At 39.6% G+C, this 17,679-nt stretch overlaps 1 protein-coding gene across 1 annotated transcript; it reads right to left on the reverse strand.

Moving 5' to 3' along the window:
* Positions 1-9,340: 9,340 nt before the first annotated feature.
* On the reverse strand, positions 9,341-13,973 carry LOC116903838 (60S acidic ribosomal protein P2-like). The gene is made up of 2 exons (XM_032906599.1): positions 13,920-13,973; positions 9,341-9,703 (listed from the first exon to the last, which is right to left on the reverse strand). The coding sequence occupies exons 1-2, from the start codon at positions 13,971-13,973 to the stop codon at positions 9,341-9,343; spliced, it is 417 nt and encodes a 138-aa protein (XP_032762490.1).
* Between the last annotated feature and the right edge of the window lie 3,706 nt (positions 13,974-17,679).

The following is a 17,679-nucleotide window of genomic DNA, read 5'->3' on the forward strand; positions in this document are numbered from 1 at the left end:
TCTCCCATCCTGTAACAAGACAAAACCCTATCCCCTACCTAAATACAGTAATGTCCTCGGGCAATTTTTATCCATACTGGCTATTCCGTGTCTTCAGGGGAAAGTTCAATAAAACGTCTATCTGCATTTGATAAAAAAAAAATGAGGAATAAGAATAATTGAGTAAAGAAACAAAGAATAAATAATAAACAACACGTGGTGCACATATACACAGAATTTTATATAGCCACAGAAAAAACGAAGTCCTGACATTTGCATAAAATTTATGGAATTTAAATTCATTGTGTTGAGTGAAAGGCAAACACCACATTTTCTATTATATGTTAAACTAAATATAAAATTGCACTTGTATATGTGTAATTTGATATGTGTTTGTTTAGTCACAAAACTAGAAGGGACATATAAGGGGAAGGTTAAGATCTTAACTGAGGTGTAAAATAGAATAGAGAAATACATATAAAAAGAAAGCAGAACTAACTCAAAAAAGGCAGACCACCATCCCGATGGTGGAAGGAAGAAAATGAAGGAGACGACTGAATTAGAAAAAGGTATAATGACATGTATGCATGAAGAAGCCACTGTGTCTGCTAACCTAAAATTTAAAAAAGAAGAAAATGGCCTACATACAAAATCACTCACTATTATTTATAATAGTATAAAGACTAGAAATAACCTAATGTTGCAGTGTTGTTAAAATAATTATTTAAAACTGTACAGAGAAATACAATGTAGTCATAAAATAGGCTGGAGCACCTGTTTACAAATGGACTTTCAACAATTTATATGACAAAATATTCTAAAAAGCATGATGTATAACAGTAAGTACAAGCAAAACTATCGAACATGGGTCAGATATAAACACAGGATCACAAACCCACTGGCCTACATCAGCAAGCCCTTCTCTTCCCAGAGATGAGGGAGCTATAATTGATTTCAGCCCAGAGTGGGCATGCAGAAAGGACTAACAGACCTAATTCTCTCTTGCCTTTCAACAAATGTAAATTTTCTAGAAACTGTCACCCCATTTACAAAGAGTACCCCTGAGATCCGAAATCCAAGGCACCAGAATCAGGCCTCATGGGGGGAAAAAGGCACATACAGGTCCCTACGGAGACTTCATTACTTGGGTGGAATACACAGGGATAAAGGTGAGGTCACATGACTATACTGTCACTCGAAAATGCACAAAGTAGAAAAGAAGATAGTTTGATTTAGGCTGTGCGGTGGGAGAATGCTCTCTTACAAGTATTCAGAAAAGCAATAGGCTGCCTAGAAAGAGAGACACTATGCTCAGCCTCCTGGAAATTGGGGGGTGGAGAAGTAGGAAGTGGGATGAAGGACAGAAAGATGGATCTTTTCTCAGATGAGAAGTAACTCTTTTCATTGTAGGAAATATTACAGAACAAAAGATCAGTAGGAAAATTTTGTCAGGAGCAAGAGGATCACATGAAGATAAATTGTTGCCTCAGACTGGAGGAGAGGCCAGGAGACAACAAGGAATGGGACCATGAGGGAACAAGGAACATAAGAACTGCAACGAGTTGACTTTGTTCTTTTGACCAAATCACAAATTATATGAATGCTAATGCTTATCGGGTTAGATATTCAAATATGTAGTTTGACATATACTGAGTATGACTCAAATAATGTTGAAAAAACATGCTAGAAGATTTGCCTGACTGATGTCATCTTTCTTTTCAGGACACACTCCAATTTTTAGAAGTACCATATTGTACTAACCATTTCGTAAAAAGACAGACTGCATGATACACACACTATGCTTGTATCTTTCCTCCTCCTCAGGTTTGGCAATCAGAAGAAAGGGAAAGATTGTTTATTGCTTAGAGATGTCAGAGAGGAAAATGACCAGTAATCTTTATTGTGGGAACAAAAAAACAACTTAGGATAATTTCAAGAGGTAAAATTATTCTAGGGCATGTGTGGAAAACTGCTAATTAAGGTTGAAATCCACCATGACTGGATAGCCTCTGGGCTTTTTTCTCTCTGGCCTTATATGGGGAATTCAAAATCCCTACCTGAGAAATGTCATGTAGCTTTAGTTTAATTACAGGATCAATTTTCTTTCTCCTAATAAAATCTGTTCAGCCAGGACCTAAGATTCTTGAAATGCTTCCCCACAATAATGAGGCATTCCAGGTACCCTAAGGCCCCCAACCAATGACCTTTGCCCATCCTAGATGTCCCTAATATCAGTCCTCCAAAACTTTATTAGTTTTTAATCACCCTAAGTAAAGTTGATCTGCCTCCTGAATGCTGGTCCTGGTGTTGTTTACTCACTGTATATTCTCATAGGACATCCAAACAACCACCCCACCCCCACCCCCTTCAAAGTCTCTGCTTCCACTGCCCTCATGATTTATATCAGCCTACAATCCACAAGAGTGGGGAGACCCAGTCATGGTGTTCTATAACTTTATTCTTCAAGAATTTATTGCCAGTCGACATGAGGTCATTTGAGTTGGCATCCTCTCACTTCACCACAAAGAATCCTGGGTAATCAATCACTACTGGATGAATCAACAAGGCTTGAGTCCTTACTGAATAAAATTCATACCTTGGTCTGAGGGCATACATAGATCTAACTTGTTCAGGTCCTACAGAACAACTGTAGTCCCATAAACCAAAGCAAAAGGCTTATGGAGCTTAGTACATCAGGAAGATAAAATGCTGGGTCTAAAGGCGTGGGAGTTAGATCCTCAAATGAAAGTAGAAACAAGTACCAAGAGATAAGATCAGAGTAAGAGATGTTATGAATGAACTAGGAGATTGGCTTGGTGCATAAGTGTTGCAACCAGGGCTGCAGGAAATTCCCAGGGTTGGTACTTTTCTTCAAATAGGACCAGATAGCACTGGACTCCCAAGGCAGATGTCAACCCTTGTACTGAGGATGTGATCAAGCTAATAGTGGATCTTGCCTCATGGGCTTTTGTCACACTGATTGTAATAATGCATATGTGAATTGTGGAGTGATGACATGTTCTGTGTCCTGAATTAATCAAAACTCTAATTTTTCCAGCCTCTGTACACGTGGAAACAGATGTTCTGCGTTATCAGCAATCTGAACCCTGCCAGCCAGCCAACCTTCTCCATCAGTCTCTTTTCACCTTTGTCAATGTCTTGGCTTTGAGTCAGAATTTTAGAAGAAACACAGGCTGTGTTATTACTAAATTAATGGGTTATCTAATTAACATCATACTTTGGAAGACTGACTTAATATTTCATTATTATTACTATTATATCATTAGGAAGTAGCGCTCAAAAATAAAAACTTCTAAAGTAAAAATATACTAAGAAATTGTGTTAGGTCAGAAGAAGCATGTGGGCCAGCAGAGGTTTGTTAATCTGCCACAGTTTATGAAAATACACCGATTTTTAAAACTCTCCTCTCAGTACTGTCTCTCCACAAGGAGTTCGTTAGCTAATTTTCCCACTTTAATTTCATCTCTTTAGGAAGTAAAGGTGACCAGAAAAAATAATAGTAAAAACAGAGTAAGTTAATTATGACTTAAGTAGGTGCTACATATGTTAAAATAGTAAATAATGTAAGGAAATTCAGAACAATTCAGTTAAATTCTTTAATAAACCGGGTTTACATTACTTAAATTTATTTCAAAGTTCAGAATCACATAGTCTTACTAAAATTATTTGGTAATTCATTCCATACATTAATACTTTCAGAGGTCAAGATAATTCAGAAAACTGTACTCAGAAAAGGAAGGGGATGAGAGAGAGGGAAAGAGAAATTGGCAAAGAGACAGATGACGTATGGCACATGGATGGGTGGATGGATGAAGACCATTGACTTGAGCTCATTAACATGTATTATAGTCTTGTACCCACAACTGACTTTGATTAAGCCATTGATGTCTCTGAATCAACTTTCTACAAAACCAAAATCAGTTTAGATTTTACAATCTCTTGAGCATTTTCTTCTTTAAGGAGATATTATTAAAATCCCTCTAATGAAATAATATCAGTCCCCGAAGTCATCTCATAGCCATGCTACTGTTCCCTGTATGCTTCCCTAGGAAGTTCCTTTCCAATGCCAGCCTATGATAGAAGCTAATGTTCTTAGCGGAGTGTATCTGGCTAAGCTACAGCTTATAATGGAGAACTTGAACAAATCAGAGTAAGGAAGGTTGTTTAAATGATACATTGAAAAGCAAAAACAAAATCCATGCCCATTAAGTGAATTATTATGGAACTCATAAGCTATGAAATTACTCATGTAATCTAATTATTTACATGAGTTATCTAATAAGTTTGTTATAATATGAATTTTATTTGTGACTTGGCCACATGAAAGCTTGTTTATGAATGAACAGATCAAATCACTATCTTCATTCTAAAAGGCTCAGCTGCTTTCTTAAGATGCCCCATGGGAAGTCATTCTGGAATGGCAGGTTATATTAAAATATCGAATTCACAAAATGCAAATATTATATTGTATATTAAAATTTCTTATAAGTAAAACCTTCCAACATTTGAGGGATGATCTGGAAATTATTTACCATGAGGAAGCAACTTAATTCCATGACATTCTTCATGGGAAGAAAAATACTGATATTTAACTTTTACTACCATTGAGTATTTTGTGATTAGGCAGAAGCCTTTGGGATTTGTCAAAAACAATGACATGTCATTTTCCAGGTAACCTAACTTTTGATACTTTGAAAACAAGCAATAGAAGGATATTCAGTGACAATAGGTCAAAGCCATCCAAGTTTTCCTATTATGCATTTATCTTGTTATGGGGACATGGGAGATAAATACCTACTCAACATTCAGGTAACACTCAGATAGTATGTATCTCCATTTCTGCTTTCTGTTGGAGTGACTTACCAATCTGCTAGAGGGTTCCCCGCAAACCATTTATGGGCCCTGATGAAGGACAAATAGGAGGATTTAATGCATGGCCATTAGACAGGGTGAGTCATTATACAATTAGGCATGCTGCTTTTGAAGACTGTTCAATAGCTCAGTGTTCAATGCTCCCTTCCTTTGATCTAAAAGGATCACAAGAATTAAAACCATGCATCTTTACAATATGCATGGCAAATGTTTCAGAAGACACTTTCACCCCAGTGAATTCCATGGCAAGATGGCAGGTAGCTGTGAAGACCATTCCCACAAGAATAGAAACAATCATTCCTATAATGGCTGCCTACACCTAGCAATATACATGGGGCTAGCACTGTTTTGGTGGACAGGCATGATAAAAGGGACAGAGGAAAAGTGTTTTTACACTTGGCCATTACTTTTGTGTTTCATGTCTGCAGTTCTGTAAATAACCTTCATAATTGTGTCTTGATATCGCTTTGTGGCTTGGGTTACCAAAAAGAGATCTCTCCAGACAGAAGTGGTGCTCCTCACCTGGTTCAGACTGGCTTTGCACTAGTTTAAATCCCTACTCAGTCTCCTGACTCTTGAATGCTCTCCACTGCCAGCTACTTAAAGAGCAGGACAGCATTGATGTCCCGTGAAGGACACCTGCTCATCACTGTGCCAATAAGGGGCAGCCACTCTGTGCTTCCAGGTCACTCCTCCTACCTATGCTCCCTCAAGACAGTCACAGCCATGCTCACCTTATACACTTTGCATACAAACCTGACCCAACAGGACTGTAAAGATGCTTAAGAAATAGCTAATAAGGGAATTGTAGCAAATGGGCAGTGAATATTCACAAATTTCAGGGTTGAATCCCACAAAATAGATAGGAAGTTGATGGCTAAGGCTATGAACATGCTGAAAGCACAGACTCTAGTTAACATTTTTCTTTTAGTGTTGATCTAAGACAATTTCCCATTGAGATTCTGTCCTGATTGATATTGCTTTGTTTGCTCAATTTCACTACCCAGGCCTCCTGATCTGCCAAAATTTACCTGTCATGAATTCCTAGTAGTCTATCTTAGCAGCCCTAGTGTTAGCTGGCCATGTCTGAAATTTCTATCACTTCCCTTTACTCATCCTTGATGGGATGAGTTCTTTTTTTAGATTCTATTGATAAGATATAATTGCCCATCTAAACATACAAAGCCCAGTACCATCTATCCCTTAAGAACATTTGTAACAATCTGTAAAGGTACAGCGTGGAATCTTAATGTCACCCGCCATATTGTACTGCCACAGCTTCTCTCTCTCCCTCTCCTCTCTTCCTTTCCATTCCAGTCTCCTCCCCTTCCTTCAAACTTCTCTCCCACCCATCCTTCCTTCTCCTCCAATGACAGGCCTCCTTCTATCCTGTACCTGCCCCTCGCCTGTACTTTACAGATTCCATGGAGGGGAGGTTCTGATGAAGTCACCTGATTCCTGAGTACATGACTAGACTGCTGTCCTTGGGGCAGTGGAATTAGCATCAAAATACAGATAACTCCAGGGCAAACCACAACATTTCCCCCTTTTTGTCCAGTTAAAAAGTCTTTTCACTTATATATAAATTGAGTACAATTATTACCATTCTACAATTTATAAAGCATATGATATACTCAACACCCAGTCCATTACTATATCAGTTAAACAGAGCATTTAGTTATCCATTCCAGCTTAAGAAAGGCTTAAAATCTATATTATATCTTGGCTAGCTTGTATACTATCTGATAACTATCCAATAAAATATGTATATTCAGAATTAAACAGACTGATAGGCTACATAGATGTTTCATTTTGTTTTCAGTTCATCTGGTTAAAAAAAAAAGATTAGAGTATACCTTAAAATGTTAGTGTACCAGAATAATAACTTTGAAATGTTAACTTTTAGAAGTTAAAAATGAATTATTTATACAAATAAATAAATTTTTATTTATTCATAATATTGGGCAAAGAATAGAAAAGAGACAAATTAATATTGACAAAAGATTTAAGAAATAAAATCTGTTATTGTTCTCAGAAGTATAAATTGCTATGTTTAAGGAGAATTTGGTCATTACATATCAAAAATGTTATACCTTTAACCCACCTATTTTATTTCTGAAAATAAGAATGAATTGTTATGTTTTTTTAAAAATAAGGAGAGAAGGGATATGTTTGGGGGTTGTGCAGTCAGTTGTGGGGCAAGAGAATGCCTCTGCAGGCCCAGGCCAAAGCATCACTTCCTCCTGAGGGACCAGTGACAAGAAGGTATGGTATAGAATAGAGAGTATTCAGGGCATGGGGAGGGGAGTTGAGTAAAGACAGGGAAAAAAGACAGAGAGAGAGAGCAGAGAGAGAGAGAGAGAGCAGTAGGCGCTGCATGAGCACATGGAGAGAGAGGGGGTAGGGAAGTGGAGAGAGGGGTTAAGGGGCAAGAAAACAGAGTAAGAGCAAGAAGGCAAGAGAAAGACAGAACAAAGTGAGTCAGGCATAACTGGCTATTGCCAGGTAACTGTGTGGCAGAGCCTAGACAAAATGCCAACACTAATAAAGATATCTACAAACATGTTCACTGCAGAATTGTTCATAAAATTATAATGGAAATATCTTCGTAGATAGTTTATGCACTCATGACACACTTATACAATGAAAAAAAATTATTCTACTTGAATAAAGATAGAAACGGAGGTCTTTACCTCTGTAAAATTCCTAAGTTCTCTATCCTTACCCTGGCAAGTTTTATACAATCGAACTACCACCATTAACACCAAAAGGATAAAAGAAATAATCTACAAATTAGCAGCTCGATAACATAAGGGGATGGAACTTAAAAAAATGATACAAAGTAGACTACAGCCATCACAGTCACCGCCAGGAAAACAGAATGTCCCTGTTATTAGATTGATGCTAATCATTATCAAGGCACCAAATGGCAGCTTGGAGAGTTACTGAGAGAAGACTTGCAGATTAGTTCTCCCATTTGAGTCAGGCTGGGACAAAGCACTTCGAGGAATTAAATTAAAACACCATAAAGGAATTTGTTTGTCTTCTACAAAGTTTATCCAGCACTGGTTTCAGTTCAGGGTAGCACTCATAACAACTAGTGGCACTGGGTGCACAGGATGCCAGAGCAGCTGGGACCCTACTCCTGACCGTACAGCTACATCATACCTTAGTCATTCCCCACAATAGGCTGGAAGAGGACACTGAGGTTCAGACAGAGCATGGGTACAGAGGAACCACTAAAGCTTAACTGCAGATTCAGGAGATGTTTTAATGGTGGCAAAGCATCAGCAACAAAGTGCTTAGTGTTCACTCATTCATTCAACCAATGCTATGCACTGCAAAGGTGAGCAGAGCAGGTAGGCTCTGAGGCATGGAAATACAACAGTCAGGAGAAGATATGCAGCCTTTCTCCTAGCATGGAAAGTAATATAACAAGGGATGCTGTGATGTAGGTAAAGACCTCCGTTTCTATCTTTATTCAAGTAGAATAATTTTTATTATTATTTAGTAATATGTGGGTTTGGAGAGATGCCTTGACAATTACGAGCACTCGATGCTCTTGTGAAGGATCCAGTGTCAGTTCCCAGTATCCATATGGTGACTTAAAACTGCCCATAACTCCATTTCCATGGGCTCTGACTCATTCTTCTAACCTCTGCAGACTTCAGACATGCACATGGTACACCAACATAATGCATACAGGCCAAACACTCATGCAAACAAAATAAAATATATCTAAAAAGAGTATTTTTTACATGTCGTGTATGTCCATAGGTTTAAGTTTTAAGGTTTTCTCCCACTATATTTTGAATCAGGGTTTTAAGTTAAGCAGCATCAAAATTAAAACTAAGTTGGCATATTTTTGGGTCTAGAATGGCGTGGGTGGATCAAACCCAGGACCATGTGCATCCTAGGCAAGTTTATCAGTGAGCTATATCCCCAGCCTGAAATAAGTCCTTTTAAGTTAGAAGTTACAGCCAAGCATGCTAGCTCAGGACAGTAATTCCAACACTTAGAAAGCAGAGGCAGCAGGATCGCCACAAGTTCAAGGTTCAACCTCTATTATTATGTCAGGTTCCAGGTCAGTCAGGTCTGCAAAACTAGACTCTGTCTTAAAATTAAATTAAATTTAATAAATACAGCTAGAAGTTGCAGCTAAAGGTGCTTCATCCCCTCATGAAACCACCTGCACACCTTGTCCTTCCGGCTGGCTCCATTCCCTCCTCATTTCCCCAGATCTGAGAACAGTATGCAAGTTCATGTGCAGTTTCTACAGTTCACTGAACCCCAGTGACCTGCTTCCTTCCTGGAATTATTCTGACACCATACTTCCCAGTGACCAAGTTATATGGGTTTTTTGTTTTTTTGGTTTTTTGTTTGTTGCTGTTGTTGTTGTTTGTTTGTTGTTGTTGTTGTTGTTGTTTTGTTAACATAAAAAAGGCTTTATTTGCAGGGGAGCAGGAATTTAATCGAACAAGCCAAATCCCATGTCGTCATCTGACTCCTCGGATGCCCCCTTTTCCTCTTTCTTCTCCTCTGCTGCAGCGGGGACAGAACCAGCAGCTGGAGCTGCTGAGCCAGGGGCAGCAGAAACAGCTACAGCCCCACCAGCAGGCACACCGGCCAGCTTGCCAGCACCCAGAGCGATGACATCCTCAATGTTTTTTCCATTCAACTCACTGACAACCGTGTGGGGTTGATCATCGTCCTTCTCGATGCCCATGTTGTCTAGTATTTTCTTAATGTCTTTGGCACCAGGAGAGGAGTTGCCCTTGAGGGCAGTCAGCAGAATAGAGGTGACATAGCACGTGTCAGTTGCAATTTTTATCTTTGAGGTTATAATAATATTACACCATTTATTCTTCCATTCCCGCCAAACCCATTTATGTAACTCTCATTTCTGGCTTTCAAATTAATAGCCTTTTACCATTAATTGTTATTACATGTATATGAATATATATTCCTAGTCCATCCTGCTTAGTCTGAATAATGTTACTTGTATGCATGTTTTCAGGACTGACAACATTAGGTACTGGTTAACCAACTTGCATTGGCGAGATAATATATCTTGATCATGATTTCCCTTCCCTCTACTTCTCCAAGTTCTTCCACTTGTCCCTCCCATTCAGATCCATTCCCTTTCTGTCTCTCATTAAAAAACGAGCAGACTTCTATGGGGGAAATAACAAAATAAGATATGGTAAAACAAAAACTAACACATCAGAGGTAAGCAAGACAAACGGAAGGAAGAGAACTTAAGAAAAGATACAAAAAAAACAGAGGCCTTTGCATTTGCATACTCAGGAATCTCATAAAAAAAACTCTAACCTCGAAGCCATAATATATGCAAAGAGTACCTGTTGAAGCACCATGAAGTCCCTGTACATGCTGCCTTAGTATCTGTGAGTTTATGTGAGCTTTGATCATGTTGATTTAGAGGACCTTGTTCTTGTGGTGTCCTCCATCCCCTCTGGCTTATACACTATTTCCTCCTTCTCTCCCACAGGGTTCCCTGAGTCTTGAGGGGAGAAACGTAATGCCAACATCTTATTTAGAACTGAGAGTCCCAAGGCCTCTTATTCTGTGCACAAAGACAGTGTGTCTCTGTATTTGTTCCCATCTGCTGCAGAAGGACGGTGGCTGAATGAAGCACTGTATGAGTATGTCTGAATGCCATTAGGAGTCAGTTGCCTTTTTAGAAGAGTGTATTTGGTTTTACCTTCAGACACAGGGTATCCAGTCTCAGGCTCCTTGTCACCCAAGCAGTGTCCCCAGTATGTCTTTCTCTCTTGTGAAGTGAGTCTTAAAACAAATCAAATAATGGTTGGTTACTCCCATGAGTGTTGCACCACCATTGCTCTAATATACCTTGCAGGCACAATACCATTTTAAATCAAAGGGTTGTGGCTGGGTTGGTGTTTTCATTACTCATTTGGTAGCATGTAGAATACATTCCTATTCCAATGACAGTAGAACACAGGAAAAAAGTCTCTATGTAGGCATCAGCTCTACTTCTCCATAATCAAAGAGCTGTGTAGACTTTGTCTTCAGCAATAGGACACCATGCTGTCAGTTTGTGAAAAGCAATCTATAGTCTTAGATGTAGTCTAAGTTGTTTGCAAATTCCCATGGAACACCTTTGGCTAACAACTCAATTAGACTTAACCCAATCCCATAACTGGAAGCTTCATGTGGCAAGAAGAGATAGCTAGTTGGACCTCTGTTGTCCCTATTATTTGGCACCTGCAATTTGATAGCCTTCATATATGTATACACTTTTAGAAGCTTCTATATTTTGTTTCCAATGGACTTTAAGCTTAGCTGTCTCTTCAATAATTCCCTCCCTTGCCCTCCTCTTCCATATCCTCCCAATTTGATTCAGCCCTTGCAGCCCCACCCCACCCACAATCCACCCATTTTGCTTTCCTGATAAAATCAATCTGTACCCGCTAGTCTCTTTCTCTATACATAACCTCTGTAGTTCATTTACCTGCAAATTTCATGATTTTATTTTTAATGGCTTAGTAATATTCCATTGGGTAAATATACCACATTTATTTAACCATTCTTCTCTTGAGGAACATCTAAGTTGTTTCCAAAGTTGGACCATTACAAATAGAGCAGCAACGAACATGGTTGCACAAGTGTCTCAGTGATAGAATGAATCGTGTTTGGGTAAACACCTAGGAGTTAGAGATAACTGAATCTTGAAGTAGATCTTCCATCTTTCTGAGAAACAATCATACTGATTTTCATAGTGGTTATACAAATTTTCACTCCCATAACCAATGTATGGTTGTTCCCATTACTCCACATCCTTGCCAACAAGAGCTATCACGTTGTTTTATTGATCTTAGTGGTTTTGATCAGTGTAAGATCAAATCTCAAGGTAGTTTTGATTTGCACTTCTCTGGGGGCTAAGGATGCTGAATAGTTCTTTAAGTGTTTCTCAGCCATTTGAGTTTCCTGTTTTTAAAATTCTGTTTAAAAAAAATTCTGTTTAAATTTGTACCACATTTTTTTTTATTAACTTGAGTATTTCTTATATACATTTCGAGTGTTATTCCCTTTCCCGGTTTCTGGGCAAACATCCCCCCCCTCCCCCTCCCCTTCTTTATGGGTGTTCCCCTCCCCATCCTCCCCCCATTGCCGCCCTCTCCCCAACAACCTAGTTCACTGGGGGTTCAGTCTTAGCAGGACCCAGGGCTTCCCCTTCCACTGGTGCTCTTACTAGGATATTCATTGCTACCTATGATGTCAGAGTCCAGGGTCAGTCCATGTATAGTCTTTAGGTAGTAGCTTAGTCCCTGGAAGCTCTGGTTGCTTGGTATTGTTGTTGTACCACATTTTTAAATGAGTTGTTCATTTTCTTCATATCTTGACTTGGGAGGAGAGAAGGTAGCAGTTAAGGAATTCAATTGGCTTCCCTGCTTCCCTGGACTGTTCAACTGGTGTGTTCTGTTTGCACATTTTTTTATAATAAAGTTCATAACATTTTTTAAAAGACAGAATTAACTTTGTAATTACACAAACAGGGTTGACTTCTTAGCTTTGTTAGTTACTCTTTAATAGTGATGGATATTACTTTTCTCTAATTTTTTTCTGTAATATAGAAATAGTAACATTCATATACCTATTGAAATCACATTTTTGCTGGTAAGATGTAGTATCATGATATTTACCAAGTACCTGTCCTGGCTCAGTACCTGTTCTGCTCCATTCAAACATATACTGTCTCTTTGTGTTACAGTTCAGATGGAAAGGCATCCTTCCAGCTGAAAGCCAAGAAATACCACAAGTCATACCACATAACAAAACTTACACAAGAGATTTATTGGGAGGGAAAAACCCAGAAGGGTGCCTACCTCTGCTCAGGCAAGAAGCATCAGAGAACTGAGCAGATGACAGTTATCTTGAGGGTGGAACTTTCCAAGATTAGAATTAGTAGGTTTTCAATTCCAGACTTGGGTTGATACCCTGTAGGGTAGAGACTGGGTCCAGCAGTTAGGGCAGTTAATGTATGGAATCTGGCATTTGGATGTCCTCAGGGATGGAGCCCAAAGTGGCATATGGCTCAAGAAGCTTACATTGCCACATTTTTTTATTATTGATAAACAATCTGGGGTTCTGACCAGATGGAAGAGTATCCTGGGAGGCTTAGGAACCACACCGCTCTAAGGTAAGACCAAGGGAAGGGTATCTTGAGACAGAGTGCCCAGGAATCACACAGCTCTGAGATGGGACAGTGTCCCAGTGGAAGACCACTGAAACATGGGAACTCAGGAACCACACATCTCTGAGGAAGCCTCCTCAGCAGAGACTTGCAGCTCCCAGGGAAGGTTATCTCCAGTTGAGCTGAGGAGCTTAGGACCCTCAGCCCTACTCATTCCTCACTTCTCTTTTCTTCTTGGCTTCTCAGTTTCTTACCAGAGCCACTCCAAGCAGTAAATCTTATAATGGAAATTCTACTGCAGTAGAATGAGGCATCAAAAGTTTTGCTAATGTGGACGGCTCTTGGGTGGAAACAGTGATGTACCACAGTACCAGAGTAGACATCATCCAGGATGATGAGGAACAAATCTAGGGATGAGGATGCCCTCCGCTCCCAAGCGTGGACAGCAGGGAATTGAAGAAATAGCAGTGCTTACATGGGATTTCTGGGGATGGGAAGCGCCTTTCAAAGCAGAGATTTCCAGATTGAGGATTGGTAGGATTTCAGGTCCCTGAGCTCAGAGATTGGTAGATTTTCCTGTTCATGGATTGGTGGGGTTCCTGCTCAGGAATTGGTGGCTTTTTATGGGAAGTTCAGGGATTGGTGGGTTTTTCTGCTCAGGGATTGGTTGCTTTTTATCACAGCCTATTCCCGGCATCAGACCCATGGATTTGGGACAGCTTCGTCAGTAGTGATTCATCAAGACTGTAGGCTGAGGCAGGAAAGAAGGTGTCACCACTGTGAACAGTTCATGACTGCAGGAAAATGAGACAGTAAAGGTTTTGCTACTGTGGACAGCTCTTGAGGTGGAAACAGGGATGCACCGCAGTACCAGAGTGGACAGCTTTGCCTGTGATGGCTGCAGGCTGAGTTGTAGTGCCGCCATTTTGACAGAAGCCTCCATTTTAGACAGGTATTACACTACTGCTGTAGGCTGGGGCAGGAAGGAGAGGTTGACTGCCACTTTGATGGCTTTTCTGGTGCAGTGCTCAGGGACTACAGCAATGTTATCATTAGACTACAACTACTTACAAATAAGGACCTGGACACCCTTGAGGTAAACAACTTTACCATCAAGGTATAATAGAAAGTTATAGGGCTTTGGCATCCTAGCTAGGAGTTGGTAATTCTAAAATAGCAACTGATTAAAAGCCTGGTTAGAAATCTTTTTGATCCATTGTTGATGAAATCTAGACCAGAAGTTTTTAAGTCAGGGTACAACTAGTAGAATTGAGACAAGTAAGAAAAGGGGGATTAAAAGGGTACTATCCAGTTCCATATTGGTCTGTCAATGAGCTACTGGTCCGAGATATCAAGCTGTCTTCTATATTTTTGGATATATACCTGGAGTTGTCAAATCTTGTCTTTAATATACCTGAGTGGTTGACATAGAATCAACAATCTGAAAAAGAGACAAAGACCACCTCTCTCACTCTCTCTGCTGTTAGTAAATTTAACCCTTACTGATTTTGTAGGACTTATGGTAGGCAGTGAATCTATTTGGCTCCAGAGAGTAAGGGTAGTATAAGCCACACATTGAGAAATCCTGGATGAACTAAAATGAAGTTGGATGGTAAATAGCTAAGGAACTAGTCAGTCCCACCACTTCAGTAGACACCAGCTCTTCTACCTAAGACTACAATAAAGGGTAGGATCTGAACAGCTCACTTGTCATGCCATGTTGCTATAAACCCTTTGATGGGAATGAGCAAGGATTCATCATAAGATACTACCACTAATTTTGGAAAAAGGAACACTGGGGCACAAATCCCAGACCTACTAGGCAGCTGTAAATCTTAGTGCCAGAGATGATTGAGGGATTGTGAATTTTCAGACCTAAGGGCTGGGTGGCAGTGCACAGAGTTAAAGTATTATTATAATCTGAGGGATATGGTGCACTAATAAAGTATGTTTCTGAGGAGTTAAAACAGTCTGTGATACCAAAAAGAGAGATGTAGATGAGATAAGAGGTAGTAATGGTATCTGGTTCCTAGCAGTTAGTGAGAGGTGAGGTGAGAGATTATAGCAGTCTAATGGGTGAGACTTTAAATGGTGGTCTGAGTTTGACTTAGGAGGGACACAAAACGAGTACTTTCCAAAGTGGCTAGGCAGAGTGTTATTCAGTAGCTGATATGCAATTAGGATGGCCTAGATTTGTCTCATGGTATTTGCAGAACCAATATGAATATTCTCTTTATGTTTCTGGCCATTTATACAGTGATCTTCCTTTTGGCAATAGAGAAAACAGGCATAGAGTATAAGCCTTGGTGAAGGAGAGATGGATAAGGAAACTGAATAGCTTAATATAGAGGAAATTCCCAACATTATTAGGACATACTGTTGGCTAGAGATAGAGGTCTCTTGGACATTTGACATTCATATGTAAGAACTATAAAGAGGGAAAAATAGAAGAGGAAAGATCAAGTTTAGATACCAAATCAGCAACTTGAGTCAGTTTGAATTGTTCAGACTTGGACACGGCTGAAAGGTAAGTATTGCACACTCTACCAATGCTACCTGAAGAGAGAGAACCTGGGAAGAGAGGAGTGTTTGAAGAACCTTGTTTGTTAAAAGGTGGGACAAGTGGCAAGGAGAGAAGGCAGTAATAAGGGACCTGAAGGTTAACTTCTTTGATTTATGTATAAGAAGTTCAGTTGTAGCCAGAGACATATTCATGAATGTGAATGTGTGGAAATACAGCTTTAATGCCTTTTTAAACAAGCATTATTATTATGGGGTGGCAAATCCTTTCAGCTCCTTCAGTCCTTTCTCTAAGTCCTCCAATGGGGACCCAATTCTCAGTTGAAGGGTTGGCTACAAGCATCCCCCTCTGTATTTGTCATGCTCTGGCAGAGTCTCTCAGGAGACAGCTCTATCAGGTTCCTGTCAGCATGCACTTCTTGGCATCAGCAATATTGTCTGGGTTTGGTGCCTGTATATATATATGGGGTGGATCCTCAGTTGGGGCAGTCTCTATATTACCTTTCCTTCAGTGCCTGCTCTAAACTTTGTCTCCATATCTCCTCCTATGAATATTTTTGCTACCCTTTTAAGAAGGACTGAAGCATCTACACTTTGATCATCCTTCTTGAGCTTCATGTTGTCTGTGGATTGTATGTTGGATAAACTGAGCTTTTGGGCTAATATCCACTTATCAGTGAGTGGATACCATGTGTCTTGGTGTGTGTGTTTGTTTGTTTGTGTGTGTGTGTGTGTGTGTGTGTGTGTGTCTGTCTGTATCTGTGTGTTTGTGTTACCTCACTCAGGGTTGTATTTTCTAGTTCCATCCAATTGCCTATGAATTTCATGAAGTCATTGTTTTTGATAGCTGAGTAGTATCCATTGTGTAAATGTATCATATTTTCTATATGTATTCCTCTTTTGAGTGACATCTGGGTTCTTTTCAGCTACTAACTATTATAAATAAGGCTGCTATGAATATAGTGGAGAATGTGTCCTTGTTATATGTTGGAGCATCTTTTGGGTATATGACCAGGAGTGGTATGATTGGGTCCTCAGTGCTATGTCCAATTTTCTGAGGAACATCCAGACTGATTTACAGAGCAGTTGTGCCAGCTCGCACTGCCAACAAGAGTGGAGGAGTGTTCCTCTATCTCCACATCCTTGCCAGCATCTGTTGTCACCTGAGTTTTTTATCATGGCCATTCTGATTGGTGTGAGGTAGAATCTCAGGGTTGTTTTGACTTGCATTTCCCTGATGACTAAGGATGTTGAACATTTCTTTAGGTGCTTCTCAGTCATTCCGTATTCCTCCATTGAGAATTCTTTGTTTACCTCTGTACCCCACTTTTAATAGGGTTATTTGATTCTCTGGAGGCTGACTTCTTGAGTTCTTTGTATAATTGAATATTAGCTCTCTATCAGATAGAGGGTTGGTAAATATCTTTTCCCAATCTATTGGTTGCAATTTTGTCCTAGTGACAATGTCCTTTGCCTTACAGTAGTTTTGCAATTTTATGAAGTCCCATTTGTTGATTTTTGATCTTAGAGCATAAGCCATTGGTGTTCTGTTCCCCAGTGCCCCCACTTTTTCTTCTATTAGATTCAGTGTATCTGGTTTTATGTGGTGGACTATGATACCCTTGGACTTGAGTTTTTTACAAAGACTTAAGAATGGGTCAATTTGCATTCTTCTACATGCTCATCTCCAGTTGAACAGTACCATTTGTTGAAAATGCTGTCTTTTTTCCGCTGGATGGTTTTAGCTCCTCTGTCACACTATAGGTGTGTGGTTCACTTCTGGGTCTTCAATTCTATTCCATTGATCTACCTGCCTGTCTCTGTGCTAATATGTTACAGTTTTTATAATTATTGCTCTCTAATACTGCTTGAGGTTAGGGATGGTGATTCCTGCATCGCCATCCCTCCCCCATACCTCCCATCCCCACCCTCCACCTGGTCCAAGTTCTTTTATTGTTAAGGATAGTTTTGACTATCCTTGGATTTTTGTTATTCCAAATGAATTCACAAATTACTCTTTCTAACTCTATGAAGAATTGAGTTAGAATTTTAATGGGGATTGCATTGAATCTGTAGATTACTTTTAGCAAAATGGACATTTTTACAATATT

This window comes from Rattus rattus, chromosome 1 (genome assembly GCF_011064425.1).
Source record: "Rattus rattus isolate New Zealand chromosome 1, Rrattus_CSIRO_v1, whole genome shotgun sequence".
NCBI lineage: Eukaryota > Metazoa > Chordata > Mammalia > Rodentia > Muridae > Rattus > Rattus rattus.

Excerpts from the sequence above, each read along its gene's own strand:
- LOC116903838 (XM_032906599.1), bottom strand. The coding sequence starts at position 13,973 with ATGGCGGCACTACAACTCAGCCTGCAGCCATCACAGGCAAAGCTGTCC. Across the intron at positions 9,704-13,919 it reads AGGCAAAGCTGTCCACTCTG|ATAAAAATTGCAACTGACAC; the intron begins GTACTGCGGTGC and ends ATAACCTCAAAG.